Consider the following 26,268-nt stretch of genomic DNA (forward strand, 5'->3'; position numbering starts at 1 on the left):
GGTCTTTTCTTAATTAACGGCACTCAGCCCGCACAGAATTAAATGGGAATTAAAAAAAAAAATAAAAAATTCACTCAGTTTTTGAAGGACTAGTCCGGCTTGAGAAGGTCCGTTTGGAGCGTGGAACGGGGAAATATACAGGAGACATGAGAATGTTAAAAACATTTATTGATCTTTATTATTTATTTCTTAAATCTTCCCGCCCACACCGGTTTCCTTTCACTGCTTTCACTTCTTACGTCTCCCGCCGCACCAACCACCCACTACCACACCCACCAAACACATGAAGCCTACAAAATAAAACACTAAAGCCAGAGAGAGAGAGATGTTGAGAAAGCAGGAAGGAGAATGAGAGAGAGAGAGGAGGACAGCAGAAACACACACCAAGCAGAACATTGCGCAGGACGAACCCGGGCTGGAGGGGCGGGGACCGGGCCACCGGATCCTGAGAGAGCAAACCGGCCAATCAGCATGGGGCTGGCCGAGCATGGCCGCAAAAACAAATAAAAGCAGTCTCTCTTTCTAACACACACACACACAGGCTGAGCAGAACATTCATATCTTATCCATAATCAATAATCAGACACCGGCGCTGCTTCCGTTTCTGCACATTCAACTTAGTGCTGGTGTCTGCAAAGCCAGTCCATTCAGTCACTTTAATACATACCAAGGAAAGTGTTCAATTTGCATCTCCACGATGGAGACCCCGTTATTCTCGAAAAAAACACACACACACACACAGAACGGGACATACTCCCTACAAAGCATCTACTCCACCCCAACCCCGAGCTACAGGGACAGGACAAATAACTCGAGACCCGCTGGCCACTTCGGGGAATCCGACCCGACGTCCCGCTGGACAAACTGGAGTCGATGTCTCACCATCGAGGCTCCAGCAGGATCCGGACGGGAGACGGTCGCTGATCGGACCCTCGGGTCACGGCGAGTTCTCAACAGAGCAAGTGCTGATTTTGGAGTAGCAGATAACTGAAGCGCTCTCGTCTCAGTCAGACACACACACACACACACACACACACACACACACACAGAAGCCCAGCTGACCGCGGTCCCACACACTCTCAGGAAGTACAACGTGGCCGGAGTTGAGCAGCAGGAGGAATACGGGAGGTGAGCGAGGAAGGGGGCGCGTGGGTGTGGGTCAGGAGGCCTGGAGAACGTGGAGTGTTCCGAGATGCGGGTTCTCGACTGTAACCCGGAGAGACTCTCGGGTCTTTAGTGGTCGGGGTGAAAAAAAAAAACTCTTCAGCACCGTCAGCTCACTTCTAGATTTCCCACTTCTATAAATACAACAGACTGGCTGAGGCGGAAAAGTACAAAACCAAAAAAGTGAAATGCGATAAACGTGGACGTGAGGACCACAGGGAGGAAAGGAGGTTCAGTAGGTGGTTCTGTATTGGGGACATTAAAACACAAACACAAAACAGATCACCACGGCAACTTAAATGTGTGAAAAATGAAGAGCCAAGAAAAGGGCATTAAAAGGAAGAGCAGGAATCGAGTGGGGATGTCGAAGGACCAGCAGTTCCTGTGAATTATGCAGGACAGAAAGATGGCGTCGCACACCTCCTCCAGCAGCTACACACGCACACACACACACAAAAAAAAAAAAATGTACTGGCGCATCTCAGAATATTACCAAGTTACATTCGTTAGACAGAAAATTATTATTATTTTTTTATATATAGATTACTCCACTCGTTCACACCCCCCCAATATAAAAAAAAAAAAAAAAGTACCTTCATTTATACATGTAATATTTGGGAATGAAGGTTTAGCGGCTTTTTTCATTAAATTGCCAGAACAAATGAGCTCCGTCGCCGGATGAGATGCGCGAGTACCTGCTGCGTTGTTCTACGGGACAGGGTGACGGGGACAATTTAAAGCACATGGAGCCAAGCACATGTGCAGGCGGCCGCCATCCCTCCATCCCTCCAGCTGAGGCGTGTGGCGCAGCGCTTCCTCCAGGTGGAGCCGCGCTCTCTAAAATCCCTTTTGCAGTGTGTGTGTGTGTGTGTGTGTGTGTGTGTGTATATATATATATATATATATATATATGTGTGTGTGTGTGTGTGTGTGTGTGTGTGTGTGTGTGTGTGTGTATGGATCTCAGTTTCTAGCGTCCTTCCTCCTCTCTTTTCCCATCATTCCTGCGCTCTAGCCGGATGTGGCCCCAACCAGTTTGATGAGTCCGTCGGTGCTCATGGACTTGGGACGCTCCAGGGGGAAGCCCAGGGCCCGGGACCAGACCAGCTGGGCGAGGACGCCGAGAGCGCGGGACACGCCGAACAGCACCGTGTAGTAGTTCATCTCAGTCATGCCGTAGTACTGCAGACACACGGGACAGCAGTGAGTCTACCGCCGCACACGTTCACAGCTTCTCACCCCACATTTACATTTACAGCGTTTACCAGACGTCCTTATCCAGAGCAACTTACAATCAGTAGTTACAGGGACAGTCCCCCCCTGGAGACACTCAGGGTTAAGTGTCTTTCTCAGGGACACGACGGTAGTAAGTGGGGTTTGAACCTGGGACTTCTGATTCACAGGCGAGTGTGTTACCCGCTAGGCTACTACCACCCCCCCCGCAAAACCCACCTGCAGCAGGACGCCGCTGTGGGCGTCGACGTTGGGCCACGGGTTCTTGGCTTTGCCCTGCTCCAGCAGCACGTTGGGGACGATCTTGTAGAGCTGTGCCACCAGCTTGAACATGGGGTCGTTGGGGAGGTGCTTGAGGGCGAACTCACGCTGACACGTGTAGCGAGGGTCCGTCTTCCTCAGGACGGCGTGGCCGTAGCCGGGAACCACCTGACCACAACCGGCACAAACGAGGGAAAAAAAAATAAAAAAAAACTTACTCTTTTCCCCACTTACAGCAAAACCGTGCAGAATTCCGAAAGACGGGAAGCGGCATCTCCCACCCGTCCGGACTTGAGCGTGTTCCAGATGTAGTCCCTCATCTTCTCGTCGGACACCTCGCCACCCATCTCCTTCTGGAGAGCTGTGAGCCAAATCAGCACCTCCTGCAGCGACAGTACGGAGAACGTGACCGGGGAGGCCGGCTAGTAAACCGGCACGTTACTGGCCGACGGAGCGCTCGACTCGTTTCACTTATCGCCTTTTCAGCACGTTTAAGAACTTTAAAATCGGTTTCAGTGACATTTAAAGCCCTGATTTCAGATCTGTGACCGGTCCGAACTTACGGGCGAGCGGTACCGCGCGTACCTGGTTAGCGAGGCCATGGAGGGGTCCGGCGAGGCCGTTCATGGCGGCGCTGAAGGACAGGTAGGGGTCAGACAGGGCACTGCCCACTAGGTGGCTGGTGTGGGCACTAACATTGCCGCCCTCGTGATCACTGGCGAAAGAGAGAGAGAGATGAGGACATGGCGCGGGCGCAGCAGGGCGCGGCAGGGCGTGACCCCACCTGTGGATGGTGAGGTAGAGCCTCATGAGCTCAGTGAACTGGGGCTCGGTGTAGCCCAGCATGTTGGTGAAGTTGTGTGACCAGTCCAGGTTGGAGTCGATGGCGCCGATGCTGCTGCCCTCGCGGTACAGGTTGCGGTAGATCTTCGCCGCCACGCAGGGCAGCTTGGCAATCAGGTCCATGGAGTCTTCGTAGATGAACTGACAGACAGGAAACAAGGAACTACAGCCAAACTAGCCTTTTTTTTTTTTTTTTTAAACCCTTTATGACATGACTAAGACACAATGGTGATACCACGTGATTATAATATACAGAAATATATCACGTAATATCAGCTAACAAAAATGAGACTAAATATGGTTTATAAAATACAAACTACACTAAAATTTTTTATTATTTTTTGCCGATGAAAACAAAAACAGGCGAGGCGTTATTTGCTCTCGATTAATTGAGTTATTTTTATGCAGTATTTTCCAATCCGGTCACCCAGATGACGCCAATTCCTCAATTCCCATTTGCGCGTTAATTATATTTCAGAATGATGGTGCTGGGTAGGGCTGCACAATTTGGGGAAAAAAAGACATATTGCAATTATTGAGATCAATATTGCGATATGCGATTGCGATATGATAAAGGGCACTTGCTTGTATATCAATGAAAAGTCGCATAAATTACTAATAGTGAAATGTTTAATTTCAAAGTGAAACATACAAACTACTTATAACAACCTGAAATGCCCAGTGCTTTCAAAATACAATATTCTACAAAATTAAATAAATCACAAAAAAAAACTTTTACATTACTGTCGAACGACAAACCCTGGTAAGGCTAAACAACTGTTTTGATTATATTTGGCCATTATAAAATCCCGTATTATAGTTCTTATGTTTAACCAAAACTGACTTGAACACAGGGATGCATAGCTTTGCTATCTTAGCTAAGATTAAGATTTATAAACGGAGGTGAATTTCTTTAGGAAACCTTCAAAGTTTGAGAAAAGTTAACTAAACAGCTAAGAACAGTCTAAATAGTTAATGCCTACGTTTAGCCAAAACGCTGTTTGGAGGCTGACTTGAACACAGGAATGCATAGCTTCGCTAGCTTAGCTTAGCTAAGGTTAAGACTTATAAAACGGGATTTTATAATGGCCAAATACATTCAAAACAATTGTCCAGCCTTACAGCGGTTTGTACAGCCCCAAGCAGCACAAGAGTGAGGCATTTTTATGCACTTCTCTCCATAGACATGTATATGCTTCACTTCACACCAGAGCCTATCGCAATATGGTGGCGACGTTGACATTCGATGTGAGTCACGAATCTGAGGTCTCTATTGAACCAAATAGAAAGTCATGTGACCAAACATGTCACATTCGACTGAAGTGAGACTTCAGTCAGCTCGCAAACTTTGAGAGAATAAGTTATATGTTGCCGATCCAATCCATGTACTAATCGTTTAAATCGCAGCTTTTTGCGTTCATGTAATCGCACAGACTGACATTGCGATTACGATTGTGATTAATCGTGCAGCACTAGTGCTGGGTTATCAGGTGGCTGGGAGGAAAAGACCTTCGGATGCACTTTCTTTACAACTGAACGCAAGTCGAAAAACACGAGGGGAAATGCGGCCAGTGGACTGGATGTAGGGTAGTCTTAAATCTATAAGGTAACAACAATATAAGTGAAGTGATTGTCACTTGTGATACATTGCAGCATAGCACACGGTGAAATTTGTCCTCTGCATTTAACCCATCACCCTTGGTGAGCAGTGGGCAGCTATGACAGGCGTCCGGGGAGCAGTGTGTGGGGAAGGTGCTTTGCTCAGTGGCACCTCAGTGGCACCTTGGCGGAACGGGAATCGAACCTGCAACCTTCTGATTACAGGACCGTTTCCTTAACCGCTAGGCCACCACTGCCACCATACATATTATGTTATGTATTATATTATGAATCATGTTTGACTCAAATATTCATGGATAATTCTGACTAAAATAAGACTGAAATGATTAGACTTTTAGTTGACTGAAACTTGGTCTAAAACGACAGCTTGATTCAAGGACTAAAACTAAAATGAAGGCAGGCCACCAAAAGCCCCCATAGACTGACGTACCTCCCAGTACTTGGTCTTGTTGACGCCCTCGGAGTAGGCGCGGGCGAAGCTGCTCTCGCTGTTAAGCGCGGTGATGGCGGCGCTGAACTGGGACATGGGGTGCAGGTTGGTGGGGAAGTTATCCAGCATGGTGACCACGTGTGAGGGCAGCGCCGCTCGCTTTGCCCACTCCTTAGAGAGCCAGCTCACCTGCAGGAACAGGCAATCGGTAAAAGATTACATCCACGGCATTTACCAGACGCCCTTATCAAGGGCAACTTACAATCAGTAGTTACAGGGACAGCCCCACCCTGGAGACACTCAGGGTTAAGTGTCTTGCTCAGGGACACAATGGTAGTAAGTGGGATTTGAACCTGGTTCTTCTGGTTTATAGGCGAGTGTGTTACCCACTAGGCTACTACCAGCCTAAAACATGTACATGCTGGACAATATGGCCTAAAAATAATACTGCAATGTTTTAAAGCTAAATCACAATACAAATGTCCTCTGAATCACTGTATAAATGCAAAATTTGTCCCTTTACTGCTTAATATGGCATCAGTATAATGAAGTTAAATGACTCCTGCCACCTCCAGATCCTCTGGTTCCCAGAGCAGAGTTGTGTTCCTGATGAATTGACTGTGTGTGTGTGTCTGTATTTACGAGTATTGATGAATCCTTGTCGTGTACCATCCTCGTTTGGTAAGTACTCATTTTACCCCGTGTTCTGCATGTTTGTTGTGTGTGTGTGTGTGTGTGTGTGTGTGTGTGTGAGAAGAGAAAATGTGCAGACCTGCTCCTCCGTGGGCACCTGACCGGTGATCAGCAGCCAGAACAGCCCTTCTGGCAGCGGCTCCTCCCCTCCCGACGCTTTGGGCAGCAGCTGCTGGCACTCTGGGATGCTGTAGCCACGGAAACGGATGCCCTGAGGAGACCAACAGGCTGGGTGAGATTGACACTCGTGCAATGGAGTGTTTAAACATACCTTGACTGCACAACTGCTGTGGGTCAATTCACCACTGTGTTTTCTCAGCATTTCAAATATATTGCTTTTGTTCCACGCAACACGTCACAGAATTTTCTTTATCGTCACGTGATTAAGACGAGACGTAAATGCTGGTCATGTGATGATAGCTAATGAAACACATCATGTAATATTGTTGTTGAATGAAAACGAGACTAAATATGGTTAACAGGATAAAATCTTAAAAAAAAAAAAAATAATAATAAATAAATAAAAAAACGAGACGTTATTTATTTTCGTTTACTTATAATATCACGGTTTCTGATCACAGTATCTCTCTTACTGACAAACAGATGAGCTGATGGCTGGAAGAAAAAGATCTATGGACCTTTGGATCTTTCCTTATGATAAAGTGGAAGAGAGAACGGAATGTGTATCCAAAAAAACACAAAAATCAAATCTGAGCATCTTCCGTGTCTGGAATGTTTGTCGAGTATTCTTGAGTCTATAAGGTGACAACAATAACATGATAATAAGATAACCTTGTTTTAATTATGAAATGGGTTTGACTAAAAGAAAATGTTTTTGTCTGTTCTACTGGGTATGTGTACTACATTGATGGCAAAGAATTGCATTACTATAAAAAAAATAAAAAAAACTCACGATTTTTGTTGACTAAAATGCTCAGACTTTTAGTCAACTGAAACTAAAATGAGTCTAGAAGTGACTAATAAAGACTAAACCTGAAATTAAAACAGGCCGCCAAAAACAAACTACAATTTGACATCCTATTTGTACACAGCATATCGAAATTTTATCGTACTACTGAAGAAACAGCACTGTTTAGTTTTTCTATACTCACCTCATCTGGGTCTAGAACGGATGTCTCATACACCAAGCCCTTCATGCCTCGCATTCCACCATACACCTGTTTAAAACACATTAGAACGGTCAGTTTCAGCGTCTAAACGAGAGCAGCGGCCACATTCGGTAAAACGTTCAGTCCAGACATCCCGACGTCTGGTGTTGGGCAACGCAGCGACAAAAAGGCCGCAGCCATGTCCATTCACAGATCAATAAACTCAGAGGTCAACGAACTCCCCTACCATCCGCCAGTGTGACCCCTGTTGCTATAAACGTTGCCGTCGCCGCCCCGATTCCCTGCACTGACGTGCGCTCACCATGTCCACGGTGATCTGGCCAATGGCGGTTTTGCCGTGCTGCTGTTTGAAGTTCTTAATCCGTGCTTGTTCTTTGGGTACGAGGTCTGACAATACATCTTTAAGGTTCTGTAAGACAAGGACACACACAAAAAGATGACCATTGTCTTCTTCAGAGCTGTCCAGCTCTACGGTTTTCTCAGCTACGATATTCGCGGATACTCACTGTGGACGTGCTGGCGTGCCTGGCAGCGATCAGGGCACAGGCTGTGTTCTGTGAACAGAGAACATCAGGCAAACGTTAAACCAACCGAAAGCCCCAGAAGACCTCTGTGCTTGAGGTTCAGGGCTGTGGAGAGACATTTTACATTTACAGCAGGGGTGTGTATTGGCAGGGATCTCACGACCCGATATGATTATATCAGGATATATTTTGATATTGTACGCCGAATGCCGTATTTTACAGTTCCCTGAAAATGTAAAAACAGAGCTGAAATGGATCTAATTTCGCACTAAATTTGTTTACAGAATCAATATTGCTATTTGATGTGGGTGGTAGTAGCCTAGTTGGTAACGCACTCGCCTATGAACCAGAAGACCCAGGTTCAAATCCCACTTACTACCATCGTGTCCCTGAGCAAGACACTTAACCCTGAGCGTCGGGTAAATGCTGTAAATGTAAGGTCCCTGGTTTGATACAACATCATGATATTTTGCTGTATTGATGTTTTCTAACACCCCTAGTTCACAGCATTTACCACACGCCCTTATCAAGAGCCACTTCCAATCAGTAGAGACAGGGACATTCCCACAGGAGACTCTCAGGGACAAAGGGGGGTTTGAACCTGGGTCTTCTGCTTCATAGGCGAGTGTGTTACCCGCTAGAATAAGACCACACTTCCAGGACTGAAACTAAAAGGACTCTAATGGAGTCTTATGGAACATTTAGTGCCCTTATCAACATCGGCCTGATAAAAGCGACCCTTAAGAACGCCGCAGGCCGCTGCAGACACCGCGCGCGCAGCTACGGCAGTGGGAAAAGCCGGTTTCGGGGCCTGCATTCTGTACAGCACTGACAACAGGTTTTTCAAAGGCAGCTTTCAACTACTAAAATGGCACAAGTGATCGGCACGGGAACATGCTGCAGGAGGCCGCGGCCGGCGCGTACTGCAGAGTTTATAATGGTGTTGGGGTGCTCGCCATACGGCCTTGAAGACCAACACACTGACGACCTCTGAACTCTGCTATAAAGAACGGTGACATGGGGCAGGTCTCGTTCCAGCCTGTCCCTTATTAGAGAATCGAATCTACTCTAACGTTGGGACTACGTTAATGGTCAACGTGGCCGGGCATTTTTCCGCCATCCTGCGCTCACTGGACAGCGGTGTCTCAGGCCACGGCCTCCACAAGTCCACTTCCGGCTGTAAAAAAGGCCTCGGACCCGGTTCAGGAGGGCGGGTCAGGGGCCGGGCGGTGACCTTCCACCGTAGCGGGCCACGCAAATGACCTCGGCGGCCACAGCTGACGCTTCCCTCCCAACTATGGCAACAACTGTCGAGACTTCAAATAGACCTGGAGCTTTCATTCATCTGCGAGCCGTGTGCTGTGGAGGTGAACCGCCGTCCCGCATCCTTCACTGGTCCCGTTCAGTCTTGGATCGGGATCCGCACGCAGATGCTGGGCCAGGCCGGTTAGGCCCGGCGGAGCCCGGTCTTCAGGATAGAAGCTTAAGTGAAGGTCACACGGCGAGATCCTGGGATGGGAAGGGCTGCGGCTGGACGCGGGTTAGTTACCGGGCCGGGCCAGACCAGTGCAGCCTGGGGCCTCCGGAAACCCGGGACGCGGCCGAAGACCCGGTTTAAAACTCGGGCTCAACTTCCCTCCGCTAACGTCGTTAGCGGCTAACTGCGCTAAACGGCGACAGCGCTCCACTATCCCGGCCGCGAATTAACAGCTAAACCTCCGATTAAAAATCAAAAAGTCCGGCGACCCGAGTTCGTAAAAAGCTCCAGACTTTCAGTATTTACTAAAGATATTTTTTAAGATTTTGTCCACCGGAGCAAAAGTAGCGGGGCTAACGTTAGCCGCCGGCTTCCCGCAGAAACGGAGCTCTTCTCACCTTCTGGCCGAGGAGCCTCGGCGCCAGCCGGCTGACACACAGGAAAGACATGTCGCGGAGCGGGCGAAGGTGGAGCTTTTACTCGGGGAAAGTCGAAGCGGAGCTGCTATTTCGGCGGCTGTCGGCTGAAGGTGCCCCTCTTGCGTTCTGACCACGGCCGAGGTGAAGGGTGAAAGGAACACGGGCGCCGGGTTGCCAGGTTGGAGACGGAGGCTCTCACGCCTGAAAGCGGAATGGAGGGGGGGCCCACCCTGGCAACAGACAGCCTGCCAAGAGCGACGATTTGATTGGGTAAGAGCCGCGATGACGCAGGCTGACGCACCGAGACGTAATTCGCCGGGATTTGTCGGTAAGGCTGAGTGTAGGAATTGATTGGACGATGTCCTCTACCTGACCTTATACAATCTACTTGGTATTAATATCACCGAACTCTTTATCCTCTGCACTTTATTATTCTTTTAATAATGATTTTCTATTAAACCTTGTGCTTATAAATAAATGGGTAGAATTTACCTGTTTGGAGGTGTGTTTCTTTTGTGTGTAATTTGCAGATCCATACATCATGATTGTAGAAGTCACACATTTGTTCATAAAGGTTTATGAAACGCACATGCACAATCTACTGTAACTGTAAATCTACAAACTTTAATCTACAATTAAAGAGCTCGGGTCATGTGACCCAAATGACTTGACATGGTGTTGGTAGGCCAGCAAACATCACACACATACCTGACATAATTCAGTACTTTGCAAGTTGTACGCACACACTGGGCCATCTGTGTTCTTCTCCCCCATGACCCTGGAACCATGCAGAAAGAGGGCTCCGTCTGTGCTAGTGAGGCGGACTGCGAAGAAAGAATCCGACCAAACCGGTCTCACTCCCACATGGCCCTGTTTCTTGGAAAGAGACGTTGTGAGTAAAACCCACTACGCTGCTCCTACAGAATGAAACCCGCTTATCTGACCTTAAACCAAACGACAGTTTCTTATCTCCCAAACGAAGACTCTTCTGGCATGTTTATAAGTGTTTGCCATCGCTCTCGTGAACCCTCACCTTCCACACAGTCAGACCACAGGCCGCTCAGCTTTATCAGGTTCACCTTTGCACCGTGGAAACGTTCCTAGCTCCCAGGCCGGCGCCATATTTTCCATCCGGACGCGGCGCGTGTGCGAGTGAATTCCACCCGCGGCCATGGAGGCATGTCCACGGCCCGAGCTCTTCGACTTCTGCGGAGTCTCCATGACCAGCTACTTCACCAAGAACTGGGAGAAAGTGCAGGCGTTCCAGGCTCGGCCAGATGACATTGTCATTGTGACCTACCCCAAATCTGGTGAGAGGTGACAGGAGAACGCAGCACAAATGATTAAACCTAGGGTCCCCCACCCTCCACAAACCTGGACTTTCCCACAGGGACCACCTGGGTGTGTTACATCCTGGACCTGCTCTATTTCGGATGTTCTCAAGAGAGGGATGCCTCCCTGTACCTTCACGAGAGGGTCCCTTTCCTGGAGCTTGCGATGCCCGACTACCCTTACGGTAAGGACCGCGGGATTCGCTGTGCTCCGCGGAGGGTCTGACGTGCTGATGTTGCACCGGTCAGGAACCGATGAGCTGGAGAAGCTCCCCACCAGCCCGCGGCTGATAAAGACCCACCTGCCCGTCCAGCTGCTGCCTAAATCGTTCTGGGAGCAGAAGTGCAGAGTGAGTGGGGCCCTTCATTCCGTGCCGTGAACGCGATCTGAGGTAGAAGCCCCGTTCTGACTCTCCCGCAGGTGGTGTACGTGGGCCGCAACCCCAAGGACAACGCCGTGTCCTACTTCCACTTCGACCGCATGAACAGCCTTCAGCCGGAGCCCGGGGACTGGAACAGCTTCTTCCACAGGTTCCTGGACGGGAACAGTGAGTGACGAATGTTCCGCTGACTTCAAGACCGGAGTGTATGTGACCGACTTTATTTCTGTGGTGGGACAGTGGTGTTCGGGTCCTGGTACGACCACGTGAGCGGCTGGTGGGAGAAGAAGCAGAGCTACTCCAATCTGCTCTACCTGTTCTACGAGGACCTGGTGGAGGTTTGGGTTCTAATGCTACTTCCAGGGTGGGGACCTAACACTGGCGGTGTGTGTGTACGTCTGCTTCTAACCCCTCTGTGTGTTCGCAGGATACGGGCCGTGAGCTGGGCCGTCTGGCCTCCTTCCTGGGTCTGGCACCATCAGCAGAAGATAGGCAGCAGATCAGGGAAAAGGTACATTTCGACTCCATGAAGAACAACCCCATGACCAATGGCTCCACAGACCACATCTTGGACCTCAGCGTTTCTCCATTTATGCGCAAAGGTAAGACCTTAGTTTAGGAGGTCATTAGGGTCCTGGGTCATTAGTAATGGTCAACTGTTCCTTGGTTTGTGCCACAGGGAAGGTCGGGGACTGGAAGAACCATTTCACCGTGGCCCAGAATGAGGTGTTTGAGGAACACTACTTATTGAAGATGAAGAACAGCACAGTGGCGTTCCGTACAGCGTTATGAGCCGAGATTCAATAAAGCTTTTACAACTGCAGCACTTGCACACATGTTCAATATGAATAAAGCTGCAGAAGAACAAGACTAGCGTGCTTGAGAAGTTCGGATTTTATTGGGTCTCAGTCGGCGTAGCTGTTCATATGTTAAATAAGAAAAAACAACAACAAAAATAGCAACACCACAGCGCACTTCACCGATTCCGCATCCACAGGACACACAGACACCAAACAGGAAACAGACTCCCGCGGAACAGGAAGTGCAGTGTGACCTCTCAGTGTGGCCAGTCACGTCAACACTACGGCTGAAAAGCAGATCAGACAGTAGGCTGTAGGTTCGAGTTCACATTTAATTCTAACATGAACGTGGAACATATGTCATCTTATTTACAGGCATCAAAAAATAACAATATTTACAACCTATAGTACAGATATGTCAAATTTCCTATCATGTGGTCAGTTCAGTGTGTGTGTGTGTGTGTTCACTTGGTGGGTACTACAGACTGACGAACGTTAGAATTGAAATTAAATAGTGATATGCCATTTCATGATTCAATAATTCCACGATTCTGCCTAGAGTACATGATTAATGGTGCACAAGATAAAAGGTGATATGTTTTTCATAGGTGTATACATGTCAAAGTATACAGGCTAAGCTCTATGGGGGGTTACGGTGGGCCTGGTCCACGCAATCACAAGGCTGGCCCACCCGTCCTCAAGAAAGAAGTGGAAAATACAATATGTAGAATATAAACACTAAGTTTTTTAGTGTTCAAGCAGTTATATGTTATTTTTCTGATATCATCCTACTGACAACGGTTCTGGTTGTCTACCATTTTAGTTGCAATTTAATTCGTCCCCACAAAATCTTCCTGGTCCGCCAGTTCAGTAAACCCCAGATTCAGGCCTTTTCGGGGTGATAACTTTTTATAGGCACCAGGCTCTAGGAACACTGGGATATTTCGAACTGACACCCACCTTCCTGACCACCAGGGGGCGCTGGTGGGCTTTTCAACAACGCCCAGGTCGCTGGGTCTGCAACGTGCACATGTCCCCTGTGAGACAGAGCCAATTAGCCTCTAGACAGAATGTTTTCCCTCCGCGTCTGGCTGAAGGTTGAGATCCTCCTGGATCGGGAGTAACTTGATGGACGATTTCTAATGGTTACAATCTGAAATGTGCTAAAAATAAAAGTGTAAACACAGAAGGGGCTTCAGAGTAAAAGAGCAAATCGCCACAAACACACGACCAGGTTGCAGCCATGCAGTGGGGGCCACAGACACAACTGCACTTATAACAGCGTCACCCAAAACACGACGGCTGTCACGGTTGGCACATCTTAAAAACGGACACGCTGAGCGTGGGCGGGCGGAAACACCGACACGAGAGCACCGTTGGTGTAACGCAGCACATCACAGGAGGATTTGGCGCCTCGAGCGGCGATGGTAATATACCGTGAGCTGGGGGGATTGGTACGGGCAGCTTTCAGTCCACCGCGCCAGTCTGAGGCCTCGTGGAGGCACTTCCTGTTTTACCTGGGAGGCGGGCGGAGTCTGGGTGTCACAGGTCGATGATGTCACTGCTCACACTCGCCGAGTCGTCCTGGCGGCGGACCCTCAGGTAGCGCCGGCCCTCCGAGGCCGCGCCCTCCACGTCGGGGGTGAGGAAAGGCCGCGTGTCGTCGCCTCCCGGGGTCAGCATTTCCACGCTGTTGCAGGAGGGACGTAGTGACACGGGGCAGGACAGCGAGAAGGGCACGCGCTGGCCCGCCGCGAAACGCGGGCCCTGGTGCGTGGGCGTGGGCGGGGCGGTCACCTGGCGGCTGGGCACCGAGCTGTTCACCGCGCCGCCCAGTCCCGTGGACGAGTCGGTGAGGGCCGTGTGGTCGTCGCTGCTGTCGGACAGCGTGAGCTGCGGGTCGCTGTTGCGCCGGAGCCAGGGGCCGAGCGGGGGCGAGGGCGGGCGCAGCGGGCGGAAGAGGCTGCCGCCGCGGAGGAGGTGCTCGCGGTGCAGGGCCTCGTCGATGCTGCGGCTCAGGTCGATGGGCGAGGGCGGCCGCAGGTCGAAGTCGCCGAGGGACAACGTGGAGTCCTTGTCGCTGAGGGACCTGGCGGGGGTTCGGCCCGCCGCCTGCAGGCGCAGCAGCGACCCCGCCGAGCCGGCCTGGTTCCGGCCGCGGTTGCTCTCCTTCGGGGGCTCGCGGTTACGTATCAGGCTCTTGCTGATGTCGGCGCCTGGCCGCTCCTGCCCCGCCCAGTTGTTAGGCATGTCTCCAGCGACCGAGCTCCCCCCGGCGCTGCCGCCGGATCCCCCCGTCCCGGCGGTCTCCGCCTTCCTGCAAGGACGTCCTTTTAAGCTTTGAACAATTTTGGACCAGCAGGTGTGCTGAAGCGACGTTCCTGTTGACCCGGCAGGAGAGGGGAGCTCCCCGGCAACTCCGCCGGCGCCCGCGGCCCCTCCGGATCCTCTCTGGGACCCCCGGGGTCTCCAGAACACCCAGGACGCCAGCAGCAGCAGGCAGAAGGCCCAGGCGAGCTCCAGCAGCCGGGCCCAGAACTGGCACAGCCACCACGTCCAGCCAAACGTCCTCCAGTCTCCCAGCATCCCGTAGAGCCACAGACACGTCTGGACGTGCAGGGCGCAGCACAGCGCCCCCAGCAGGGCGCAGACGGCGAGGGCGGGGCCCGCCCCCGGAGCCTTCCCCGCCTGTCTGACGCGCGGCAGCGCCAGGCACAAGAAGCCCAGGCAGAGGACCAGTCCGGCGACAACAGAGAGGCCCTGCAGGACGAAGGGCACCGCCGGTGACAGGGCGGGGGACAGTAGGTCCGCCGCCAGGAGCAGCGTGCATTGCAGCACCGCCGACACCGCCAGCAGCGGTAGGCGGAGCAACGAGGGCGGGAGCGGTTCGAGCTCCACCCCTGAGCCCCGAATCACCAAAACGATCAGTGCAGCCAGGGCCCAGAGCAGCAGAGGGAGGGGCAGCGTGCAAAGGGCAGTGACCGCAGGGCGGGGCAGCAGCAGCCGCGCGCCGTAAGGGTCCAACAGGAAGTGGATGGCGCGCAGGAGGCCAGCGAGGAGCAGGAGGGCATTGGCAAGCGCCAGAGCACCGCGGCACGGGCACCGAGCCGCAGGGGAGAGGACCACGCCCACAGCAGCACCAGCTGCCAGCAGGAGGAAGAGCGTCGCCGAGCCGAAGACGTGAAGCTCCCAGGCGAACGACAGCGTCCGCTGGAGGTCCGTCCACACCAGGGATGTCCCGTTGGGGCCAAACACCTCGGACACCATGTCCACACAGTCCTTCGACCCGGCGACTGCGCAGGGATCCCCAGATGGAGAGGGGGAGGGGCCAGGCTGGAGAATGGGTGGAGGAAAGCGAGCCATGGAGATGGAGCGGTTCTGTTCTGAAGGACCGCCGTCTTTGACTGGGGGTAGAAAACGCCTGCGTCCGGACGACGGGGGAGTGGAGGGGCTTGATTCTGGGGGTACAGAGAAAAAGGAGAATGACATATCGACCACTAATGCATCTGAAAAGCAAGACTATCACACAAAAAGTTGGCCATTTGTTCTCACAATTTCATTAAAAAAGGTAAATATGCTACTACATGGGCAGCCATGACAGTCAGGCACGTTATCCATTACGCCACTTGTCCCAAGTCACATATTAACTACAAATGTAAAACAGAATGCAACAGAAACAGTAATTCAATAGAAAAAAAATAAAATCAAATCAGTCCCAGGCGTCCTTTTGTCAGCTCGCCCTCGAGTTCCGCACAGAATGACTTCTGAGCGTTCCTTTACTTGACAGACCCTGTACTCTTTATTATCTTCCAAGCAATATTGCTACTGTCCCCCAGAGAGGTCAGAAATGTATTAAAAAGTGAAGTGATTGTCATTGTGAAACACTGCAGCACAGCACACGGTGAAACAACGAAACGTGTCCTCTGTGTTTAACCGTCACCCTGAGGGGAGCAGTGTGTGGGGACGGTGCTTTGCTCAGTGCCACCTTGGCGCATCGGGACTCGAACCGGCAACCTTCTGATTACGGGGCCGCTTCCTTAACCGCTAGGCCACCAATGCCCCTATTACTCAAAACAGACTTACACTTCCCGACTCTACATTTACACACACGCACACTTCAACGGACACACCAAAGCACACACATTTCTGAATTTACATGCAGACATTTCCCAGAAGGGGGGGATCAGATTTCACGTCTGGAGACATTTACACCCCAAACACACACACTCACCTACACAGAGTTAAACTTCCGTAGCTCAGGTCCTCAGTTTATCCCAGCATCCACCCGCTCCTTTCATCTTTTTCCATCTGTCTCTCCCAGTCCCGCCGCCCTATCTCCCCCGATCATCCATCTGCTTTTTATTATTCTTCCAGCGACTCTGAAACACTCGTCTCCATACCTGGACCGTATCTCTTTTCATGCTTGGTTTGAGTTTCCCCTCAAATTCCCTTCGCAACCCCTCCTGAGCTCCTTTAACTTCCCATCACCACACACACACACACACACACACACACACAGCTTCGGTTCTCCATCTCCCCTCTCATCGTCTCTTTGGTCTCTGCACTTTTCAAATTTTCCTGAACTACGTCCCAAACGATTCAGAGTAAATCCTCACAGGCCGAGCTCAATGCTGCCATTGTTTCCATTAAAGCCACAGAAGTGTGTGTGTGTGTGTGTGTGTGTGTGTGTGTGTGTGTGTGTGTGCTTGAATTCCACACACATTTACTCTGCATGTCTGATCCAGTTTTATCCCAAGGACAGAAACACATTCGAACGCGGCCATAGTTCCAGATGTGTAAGTGGGGGCGGAGATTAACCAAATGACCTCATCACTGCCCGGCGGTCATGGGTTTTCATTTTACAGCTGGTCAGCACCAAAACCCTGGCGCAGCTGACCTCTGGGCCTCACCGGCCATAAACCTGGACCAAAGGGCAAGAGGGTCTAACCAGTACCATTATCCCATGATGCCATGCGTTTCAGCCTGCTTTGGAATTATGTCCTCTGTGGCATATGTTTACTTATATAAGCTCACAAATGGCATGTTAGTGTTTCAAATCCGTAAAATCTGTCCGTGCATCCATTCCGCAGAGGTCAGAGGTCGTGGGTCATCTGGTTTTAATCCAACTGTGGTGTTTACGGGGTTTACCATTGTCATTTCTCCATGCCTTGGTCTGATACTTTTGCTAAAATATTAAATATTACCACACAATGAATGGTATTAGAAAAAAAGACCGTAGTTTACGGGTCTGATCAGTGGTGTGTCCGGTCAGCATCAATGGATGCAGTTGTCCAGTATTGACTCCCTTTGAATCAGGAGGACGTTGTGGATCAATAGATGGTCCAAATGATTTCTCAAACCAATACGAGGACCCATCTCTCACTTCACATATTGACACAGAACACTTTTAAAGGTCCCCTGACATGAAAAAATGAATCCGAGTTCCCCGAGCCTGTCTACGGTCCTGCAGTGGCTAGAAGTGGTGATAGGCGTAAAGAGTGTTTTGGTTATTCTGCTTCACCGTTCAGAGAGTGGCAGCTCAGACGGTCGGATCTGGAATTTGTCCCCTTATGACGTCATAAGGGGCTTTTTTTTTCTGGAAAAATGGCAACACGACTGCCTGTCAGTACCAAACATTGTGGTTGGTGGATGGTGTTGATGATGTCATTTCCGCGAATGCCCGCATTATTTCTATAGGCCGCTCTCCTCCTCATTAGCATTTAAAGATACAGTGGCTGTAAGTGGCTGTAATTCTGAACCAAGGCTAAATTTCAGAGAGAGACTCCAGATACAGTATCAGGGGACCAACAAGACCAATACAAAAGCAAAAAAAAAAAAAAAAATCCTAATAGGGGACCTTTAACTTCACGCATACCCACAGTCCACTGCACATAAGACCTCTCTCCATCAATCCATCTGTACCCAGGTATTCAGGTCAGGGTCAAGATGGAAGAATTGCCCCTCACACACACAGTTGCTCACCTGTCCTGGTCAGGTTTAACGCTGTGCTGGTAATAGGGGGTTGTGTTTCTCTGAGCTCCGCCTCCACTGGCGCCTTACTGGCTGTAGTTGTGGAATTCTGCCGACTGCTGGGGCGGAACCCGTTCTTTGGCTCATTGGTTGTGGTTGTGAGAGGGCTGGTCCTTCTTGGTGGTGAGGGTGCGGTGGTCTGCGCAAGTCTGGACGTACTGTTGACCGCCGCTTGACCTGTAGACACACACCAAAGTGCTCAGATTTGTACAGCTCCCGTAGAACGAGGTTTCGTGAGGCTTGGAGCGTTTCCTTCTGATGAAGCCAGACAAGTGTGGGCAGCTCCTTTAACTCAGCGATACTACAGCCCACACATCCGACATACAGTTCAAGAAGGAAATTAACCACAAGAGACTGTAGCTTAAAGTCGGGACGGCTAAGATTAAATGCACCAGTAATTATCAAAAAATTCAGTTTAATAATTAAAGCATTGTCCACTACATTCAGGATTAGCATGATCTGTAATTATCAATGGAAGCAATTCCTATGCAACTAGGGTTTGAGAAATAACTTAACATAATCCAGCAAAAACAATTTTGTTAAATTCTGTAATGTAACGTAAGGGCCACGTAACAAATCATGAGGTAACAGAACTTAATGAAATGTTACATAATGTAACAATGCCCTAACAATACTTAATACACTGTAAGTAAAAATAAGTCTTCAATTGAAGATTATGGCCTTAAATCATAAATGGGTGGATTAATAACGAATTCAAGTGACCTGCCGTTACAGGGGACTGTAATAGCAAGGCATGGATTTGGCACAAATAGCCATAAAGAAATCATGCCTCCGATCTACCTACCTTCAATTCTGAATCCCGTTCGTCCCAGCGGCCTCGCTGTAGTTCGGGGCTTCACGCCGCCAGTGGTGGGCTGGGTGTCAGTGTACCCCAGGGAAGTCCTGTTATTGGCTGTAGAAGTAGCGGTGATGACCACAGTGGGCTCGGCAGGGTTCGCATCGGCCAATCGAGTTTCAGCCTCAGGCCTAAACTGGGCCAGGAGGTCACCTTCTGTTGCAGCAGCGGAATCCAAGCCCTGAGCCACCTGCGCTGAGATTGTCCTCAGGAGCTCCTCCGTGGACTCATCCCCTCCCTTTGGAACCTCGACAATTCCTGCGGTGGGGACCGGTCTGCCTGCAGTGGAGCTTTCATTCGAGGGCCGACCGGCGGGTGGAGCTTCTGCCGATACCTTCAGCTCCTTCCTGAGTATCCCGGTTTCTGGTGATGGAGTCCCAGTGCTGGGATGATGTGTGTGGGTGAGTCTGGGTGAAACAGAGGATGTGAGAAGCACTGGAGACTCTGTGGGGTCTTGACCTCTTCTTACCCCCTGTCCAGGGTAGACTGCATGAGACTCTTTCAACATAGTGGTCCCACCCAAAGAACCACCACGAGGGGACGTTCTTTTTTGAACTGTCCATGACTCAAACAGTCTGTCAGGGGCGTCGGTCCAGCTGGTGGGGTTTGGCTGAGTGGTGTGGCCTTCTGGATCAAGGATGGTGGTTGGAGATGATTTCTCTTGGGAGATCACGTAAACCTGGCCTCTCACCGGGCCAGTGAGGAACAGCATCAGCAGGAGACGTGGAATTGGTGCCATTTCCGCTGCTCGCCTCTGATTGGCTCCTGTGTTAAAGGAGGCACAACTCTGGTAGGCTCCTCTCAGTGCATTTTTCTACAGGAGACTGGAGAAACAGACAAGCCAAAATCAAATGTACATATTCATGCATTCAATAAAACTCAAGGTAATAAATGCAACAAATAATCGATGCCTTCATAACGTGCATTAAAACCATCATGCGATTTCAGAACACTGTTACAGAAACTAGCGTGCTGGGCAGCTCGTCCGAGAACTAACGTTCTCCAAGGTCATGTTTTTTCGAGTACAAGTTCAAGTTCGCTTTAATGTCATTTCATCTACATACATGTTTGTCATGGAACAGTGGGGTAGGTGCAGGCAGGACAGAACGACTTGAGGATTTACTCATAACAGAGACGCACTAAACGTAGACATACGGTCAATGACCTGACAGGGACTAAACACAAGAGGGCAGTATATATACACACAACCACAGGAGCAAACAGTCAGGTAATCGGCGGCATGGAATCCCGGCCCGGCACAAGACCCTACCCTGAGGTGGGAGTTTGTGTGCGAGTTACAGAACCTGTTCTTCTGGACAGCAGCAAGAAATTGTCCCCTTTTTATTGTTAGAACAACTTTAGCGCTTAAAATCTAAACACTGAAGAAAAAAAACATCCTAAAAGACTCTCCACGCTCTGCTCACGTCCTGGTCCAACCGCTGCCATCAGGCAAAAGATACAGGAGCGTTAAAACCAGGACTAACCGACTGAACAACAGCTTCTACCCTGTTGCCACCAGGAATTTAATTCCGTTTCTATTCCACGTGCAATAGGGTTTCATGCAGGTTGGTAACCTACCTCAATTCTTACATTTTATTTTTATATTTGTATTATATTAGTATATACGCTAGCTTTCTCCATTTAATTCTTTTCTAATGAAATATTTGTAACTGGATCCGTACTTGTTACAATGACAATAAAGATATTCTGATTCTGCGCAAGTCTGCATGACATTCATGTAAAACTGGACAACGTGAGAGGAAGACGCTTAGCGTAGAGCTACTTAGCACCGTGTGCAATTTATTTTAAAAAATGACATTTTGTGTGCACATCAGTGCCGTAAATCACACCGCCATGTTTCCACGGGACCGATGTTTCCACGTCTGTTCGGTGGGCCGCCAGCTGCTCACGCTCAGAATTTTTTATTTTATTTTTTTTTAACTCACCCAGAGCCAGTTCCAAAAATAAAACTCCAGCCATAATCACAATTACTCACAACAGCGCGTATCCCCCCCCCCAGTCACGTGCATCAGTCACCAGCGCCATGCGAATAAGGCCGAGTTTGGTTGTGTTCATTACCAGACACATCATTCCCGGAATGTCAATAACTGGATCTCGTTTTTTGCCCCTGACTTCGGGACCGAGTTGCTGTGAAACGTTATCCGCATTTCTGCTCCAGCTGTCCCTCTCTCTCTTCATGATGGCAGGACGAACGAGCCATAATGTCACATCCTGTCTGCATTTCATAGTGCCCGGAGGGGAAAATGTGAACCGGACCGATGTAGACAGAAGAAAGCGTGGCCCAGGGCCACGTCACGTCTCACACACACACCTCCACAGCCTGTCATTCACTCGCTGTGGACCTGATCTGAGGTCAGCTGAAGGACGCCAGAGTCTGTGACTCACTCTGCCCCGAGCGTTTCGTACTCAGGCCTGCAGCACGACTGACGTCACCGACGAACCAGGAGCCTGGAGAGGATCTGCAGCTCACTTCCTGAACGGACGAGAACATTCTTGTAGGAACGCGTTAGAGCCCTGGGCCCATTGGCAGCAGTTCAACAAGAGACAAGACTCGATTCGCTCATGAGAAATTTCCCCATCTGCCCCGTTGCTCTTGGTGACGAAATCAATTTTCTCATGAAATGATGGCTGATGAGGTTTCATCCGCCGTGCCCCGACAAACCACCAGGCCTCGTAAAACAAAACGTGCTCCACACGTCAGAGAACGCGAAGAACGCGAATAACCAGCAGTAGAGGTGTAATCAGGCCTGAGTAGCCCCCTCACCGTAAACAGCACGTGCCCGCAGCGCGCCTGCGGGCCGCCTTGTTTCTGGTACAGAACTCCTTCACCCCCCCTCTGGAGGAACAGGGTCTCGTGTCTGAATGATTAGTGTCGTATTTAATAAGTGCTTTAATAGTGCCCACTGCTCACTAAGGATGATGGTTAAATGCAGAGGACAAATTTCACTGTGTGCACCGTGTGCTGTGCTGCCGTGTATCACAATGACAAATCACTTCACTTTATCACTTTATCTTTATGTGTCCTCTGTATTTAACAGGCAGCTGGCTGAGAAACATATATCACATACATATACATATACACATATATACATATGTATATATATATATATATATATACACACACACACACACACACACACACACACACACACACACATATATATATATAAATAATGGAGACTATTGCAAATAAAGATTCACATGAATCATCTAATGAACGACGTTTCCGTTCTTTTATAAATGTATTAATATGACGTGAGCTCATGTTGTCCTAATTTCCCACTTTAACGTGACTTGCTGTACTTGGGTGAAGAACATGGACACGTTCGGCACCTCCGCTTTGTGGAATGTCCCCCTCAACGGAGAAGCGTTCCGCCTGAGCACTTGGACGCGGAGACAGATTCCCCCGCCTGCGCACAGATAAGCACCGTCCTCCCGCGTTCCTTTCCATCGACGGAGAGAGACGGTGGGAGTGGCCGCCGCGGCGGAGGGAGATGAGGCGAGATACGGAGGAGCTGAACTGGGAGACGGTAAAACGAGAAAACATCCAGACGGCAGAATGAAGGGGGCAGCTGGAGTGAAAGCGGGGGCCTTCGTATCCCCCCCCAAACGGCCACACCTCACAACGATTCCACTATTTTTAGGCGCGGGTTAAAAAAAAAAACGCGTACAATCAGGATCTGAACAGATTCGCCCTCAACAATCAGGTCGAAATGTAGGGGTCGAAAGGTCAAGAAGTGCATCAATGTGACTGTTGTGACAGAGACCCTCCGCTGAGCAGCATTCGGTCTTGCTGCGGAAGAAAATCAAATCACGGGTCAAAAATGTGAAGCATGTCAACGGAAAAACAGAAACAGACACACAGCGGTCCAGCTCCACGGGTCTGCATTAAATTCAGTTCTTTAAATGGAAGCTGCGAGGCAGGAACGTCCACGTCCGGTCTACACTGGGCACTTCCACCAAACCCAAAAAAGGCCAAACACAGCAGGTGCAGTGAAGGAAAAAAGGTGCAGGTTTATTTACAGTGCGGGAAGTACTCAACAAAAAAATGGCCATCATAGGCAACAATATATATATAAATGTGTGTATGTCCCCCACCCCCGGCCTACTATGCTGTCCCCCTAAATAAACCCCAATCATATCCTAATTGGGTGAGCTCAAGATGGCAGGGATGGGGAAAAGCAGGCAGTCATATTCAGATCAACTCAAGATCTCTATATATCAACATATCCCCATACACACAGCACAGGCCAAAAGTCTGGACACCTTCTCGTTCAATGTGTTTTCTTTATTGTCATGACCATTTGGGGCATGAAATGGGGCAGTGGTGGTTAAGGAAGCGGCCCCATAATCAGAAGGTTGCCGGTTCGAATCCCGATCTGCCAAGGTACCACTGAGGTGTCACTGAGCAAAAGCACCGTCCCCACACACTGCTCCCCGGGCGCCTGTCATGGCTGCCCACTGCTCACACAGGGTAATGGGTTAAATGCAGAGGACAAATTTCACTGTGTGCACCGTGTGCCGTGCTGCAGTGTATCACAAGTGACAATCACTTCACTTTAAAGTTAAAGTTTCATTTACGTTGGTAGATTCTCACTGAAGGCACCAAAACTATGAATGAACACATGTGCAGTTATGTACTTTTTGAGGGGCGGTGGTGGCCTAGTGGTTAAGGAAGCGGCCCCGTAATCAGAAGGTTGCCGGTCCGAATCCCGATCCGCCAAGGTGCCACTGAGCAAAGTCACCGTCCCCACACACTGCACCCTGGGCGCCTGTCATGGCTGCCCACTGCTCACCAAGGGTGATGGTTAAATACAGAGGACACATTTCACTGAGAGAAAGCAGTAATCAGAGGAAAGGGTGGCTAGGAAACTAGAATATAAAACATGTTTTCAGTTATTTCACCTTTTTTTGTTAAGTACATAACTCCACATGTGTTCATTCATAGTTTTGATGCCTTCAGTGAGAATCTACCAACGTAAATGGTCACGAAAATAAAGAAAACACGTTGAATGAGAAGGTGTCCAGACTTTTGGCCTGTACTGTGTTCACAATTTACCATTACATAAAACAAAGGATATGACTCAAATAGAACAAAGAACACTTATACATGAACAAAATAAAAACAGCAGACAAACACCAACCCTCCTACATCAAACACCATTATCCCGTGATCCAAGCTGGCCTATAAAGGCTCCGTTTCCATGGGGACCAGGAAATCCACGGTGAACACGTGAACGGTGCATATTTAGAGTGAAGTGATTGTCATTGTGAAACACTGCAGCACAGCACACGGTGACACCGTGAATGTGTCCTCTGTATTTAAGCGTCACCCTTGGTGAGCTGTAGGCACCATGACAGGCGCCCGGGGAGCAGCGTGCCGGGACGGTACCTTCATCAAGGGGACCTCATTGGCAATTACGGGGCCTTAACTTCCCTAACCGCTAGGCCCCCACATGCGTAATTGTGTGGAACTATGGATAGATAATGAAGCTGAAGCAGCGGGCACCTCACTGAAGATCAGATTCCGAAAGACGTTCCTGCAGAACGGGCCCGGAGTCGAGGCTATCTGCGGCCTGAGGAATGCTGATCCAGGAACATATCGAGATAAGCCGCCCCCACCCCCCTGCAGAGCCTGGCCGGGGAGAACTTGCGACAAAACCAGGGCCGCAGCCCGCGAGGAGCAGAGCTGGACCTGCAATCGATGATTGGGAGAAGGTAAAAGAGCCTCGGCTCCAGGGCGTGTGTTGGCCCATCCTACATGTGATCGGGCCTGGTCTTAACGGACCCAGTACAAAGATGCATTTTTGATGCATGTTTTTATAGCTTATTTTCATACAGCTACATAATTATGATATATTTTTGGTTGCTGTTAGAATTGTATGTTAAGAGTTAGAATTGGTATTTTATGTAGGGCCTGTAAGTGTTTTGTGGGTGGTAGTAGCCTAGTGGGTAACACACTCGCCTGTGAACCAGAAGACCCAGGTTCAAACCCCACTTACTACCATTGTGTCCCTGAGCAGGACACTTAACCCTGAGTGTCTCCAGGATGGACACTGTCCCTGTAACTACTGGTTGTAAAAAAAAAAAAAGTGAAGTGATTGTCACATGTGATACACAGCAGCACAGCACACGATGCACACAGTGAAATTTGTCCTCTGCATTTAACCCATCACCCTGAGTGAGCAGTGGGCAGCCATGACCAGCGCCCGGGGAGCAGCGTGTGGGGACGGTGCTTTGCTCAGTGGCACCTCAGTGGTACCTTGGCGGATCGGGATTCGAACCGGCAACCTTCTGATTACGGGGCCGCTTCCTTAACCGCTAGGCCACCACTGCCCTCAGTCGCTCTGGATAAGGGCGTCTGGTAAATGCTGTAAATGTAGGTTGCTTGCTAAGTTTTGTAATATTTCTACATTCTAATGAGACAGTTGACAGAACTCCCACATTTGACCAGTCAGCCACTGAAGTGCGGATTTAATAAAAACGCACGCACGCACGCACGCACGCCCGCGGACTTGTTGCGCCGACGCGGATTCACACACGCGGCCGTGAAAGCCCCGGTGTCGCCTGGACGTGGCGACGTTTCCACGTGGAAAGGAGCGCCGTGGTCCCCCGCTGTCCCCGGTCACCGCGTCGCGTCGCGTCCGTGAGCGGCGATGGCGCGGCGGCGCGGCGCGGCGCGTCACGACGCGGGCGCGGCGCGGCGCGGTCGCCCTTTAAACTGCAACACACCGCGGTTTCCTGCATATTTAATCCGGGGTGTAGGGTGACCCGTCCGGCCTGACCTGCAGTGCGCAGCGCGGCGGCTCCCTGCGCCAGAACGGCGGCCGCTCCTCGGCTCGGCTCGGCTCGGTTCGAGAAGCCGGCGGTGGCGGGTCGGTCCGGTCCTCCGGTGCTCGGTCCTGTGTTCCGCACTGTGGTTTACCGACACACACACACACACCCCCTTATTCCCCGTACTACAGCGATCCGCTCAACACACACACTCCTCCTCCCTCTCTCTCCTTCTCTCTCTCTCTCTCTCTCTCTCTCCCTCTCTCCTCTCTCCTCCCTCTC

At 50.2% G+C, this 26,268-nt stretch overlaps 3 protein-coding genes across 5 annotated transcripts in view; 1 reads left to right on the forward strand and 2 right to left on the reverse strand.

Moving 5' to 3' along the window:
• Positions 1 to 150: 150 nt before the first annotated feature.
• On the reverse strand, positions 151 to 10,020 carry cs (citrate synthase). 2 transcript variants are annotated; one of them, XR_003750242.1, is made up of 12 exons: positions 9,774 to 10,020; positions 7,881 to 7,928; positions 7,676 to 7,783; positions 7,357 to 7,422; positions 6,324 to 6,455; positions 5,552 to 5,740; positions 3,443 to 3,642; positions 3,244 to 3,373; positions 2,940 to 3,041; positions 2,617 to 2,826; positions 2,101 to 2,346; positions 151 to 2,070 (listed from the first exon to the last, which is right to left on the reverse strand). XR_003750242.1 is itself a non-coding variant. In XM_028985073.1 (11 exons), the coding sequence occupies exons 1-11, from the start codon at positions 9,822 to 9,824 to the stop codon at positions 2,176 to 2,178; spliced, it is 1,407 nt and encodes a 468-aa protein (XP_028840906.1). In that variant the 5' UTR covers positions 9,825 to 10,020; the 3' UTR covers positions 151 to 2,175. The 2 variants fall into 2 exon arrangements, 1 of the variants encoding a protein (XP_028840906.1); XM_028985073.1 differs by having other exon boundaries at positions 151 to 2,346.
• A 945-nt stretch (positions 10,021 to 10,965) lies between these two features.
• Positions 10,966 to 12,297, forward strand: LOC114793754 (cytosolic sulfotransferase 2-like). Its single transcript, XM_028985891.1, has 7 exons — positions 10,966 to 11,104; positions 11,185 to 11,310; positions 11,375 to 11,475; positions 11,547 to 11,673; positions 11,746 to 11,843; positions 11,933 to 12,107; positions 12,185 to 12,297. The coding sequence occupies exons 1-7, from the start codon at positions 10,966 to 10,968 to the stop codon at positions 12,295 to 12,297; spliced, it is 879 nt and encodes a 292-aa protein (XP_028841724.1).
• Positions 12,298 to 12,381: 84 nt separating this feature from the next.
• LOC114793372 (proline-rich transmembrane protein 3) overlaps positions 12,382 to 26,268 on the reverse strand; it is a 16,031-nt gene continuing 2,144 nt past the window's right edge. Inside the window, exons 1-4 of one of the 2 annotated variants that reach the window (XM_028985071.1) lie at positions 25,998 to 26,236; positions 19,141 to 20,015; positions 18,288 to 18,512; positions 12,382 to 15,763 (exon numbers count right to left, since the gene is read on the reverse strand). In XM_028985071.1, the coding sequence (XP_028840904.1) occupies positions 13,848 to 15,763; positions 18,288 to 18,512; positions 19,141 to 19,930 (2,931 nt within the window). In that variant the 5' untranslated portion in view covers positions 19,931 to 20,015; positions 25,998 to 26,236 and the 3' untranslated portion in view covers positions 12,382 to 13,847. Of the gene's footprint in view, positions 15,764 to 18,287; positions 18,513 to 19,140; positions 20,016 to 25,997; positions 26,237 to 26,268 lie in introns of those variants that run through there. The other variant, XM_028985072.1, reaches the window with a different exon arrangement.

The sequence above is a fragment of the Denticeps clupeoides genome, chromosome 7 (genome assembly GCF_900700375.1).
Source record: "Denticeps clupeoides chromosome 7, fDenClu1.1, whole genome shotgun sequence".
Classification (NCBI taxonomy): Eukaryota; Metazoa; Chordata; class Actinopteri; order Clupeiformes; family Denticipitidae; genus Denticeps; species Denticeps clupeoides.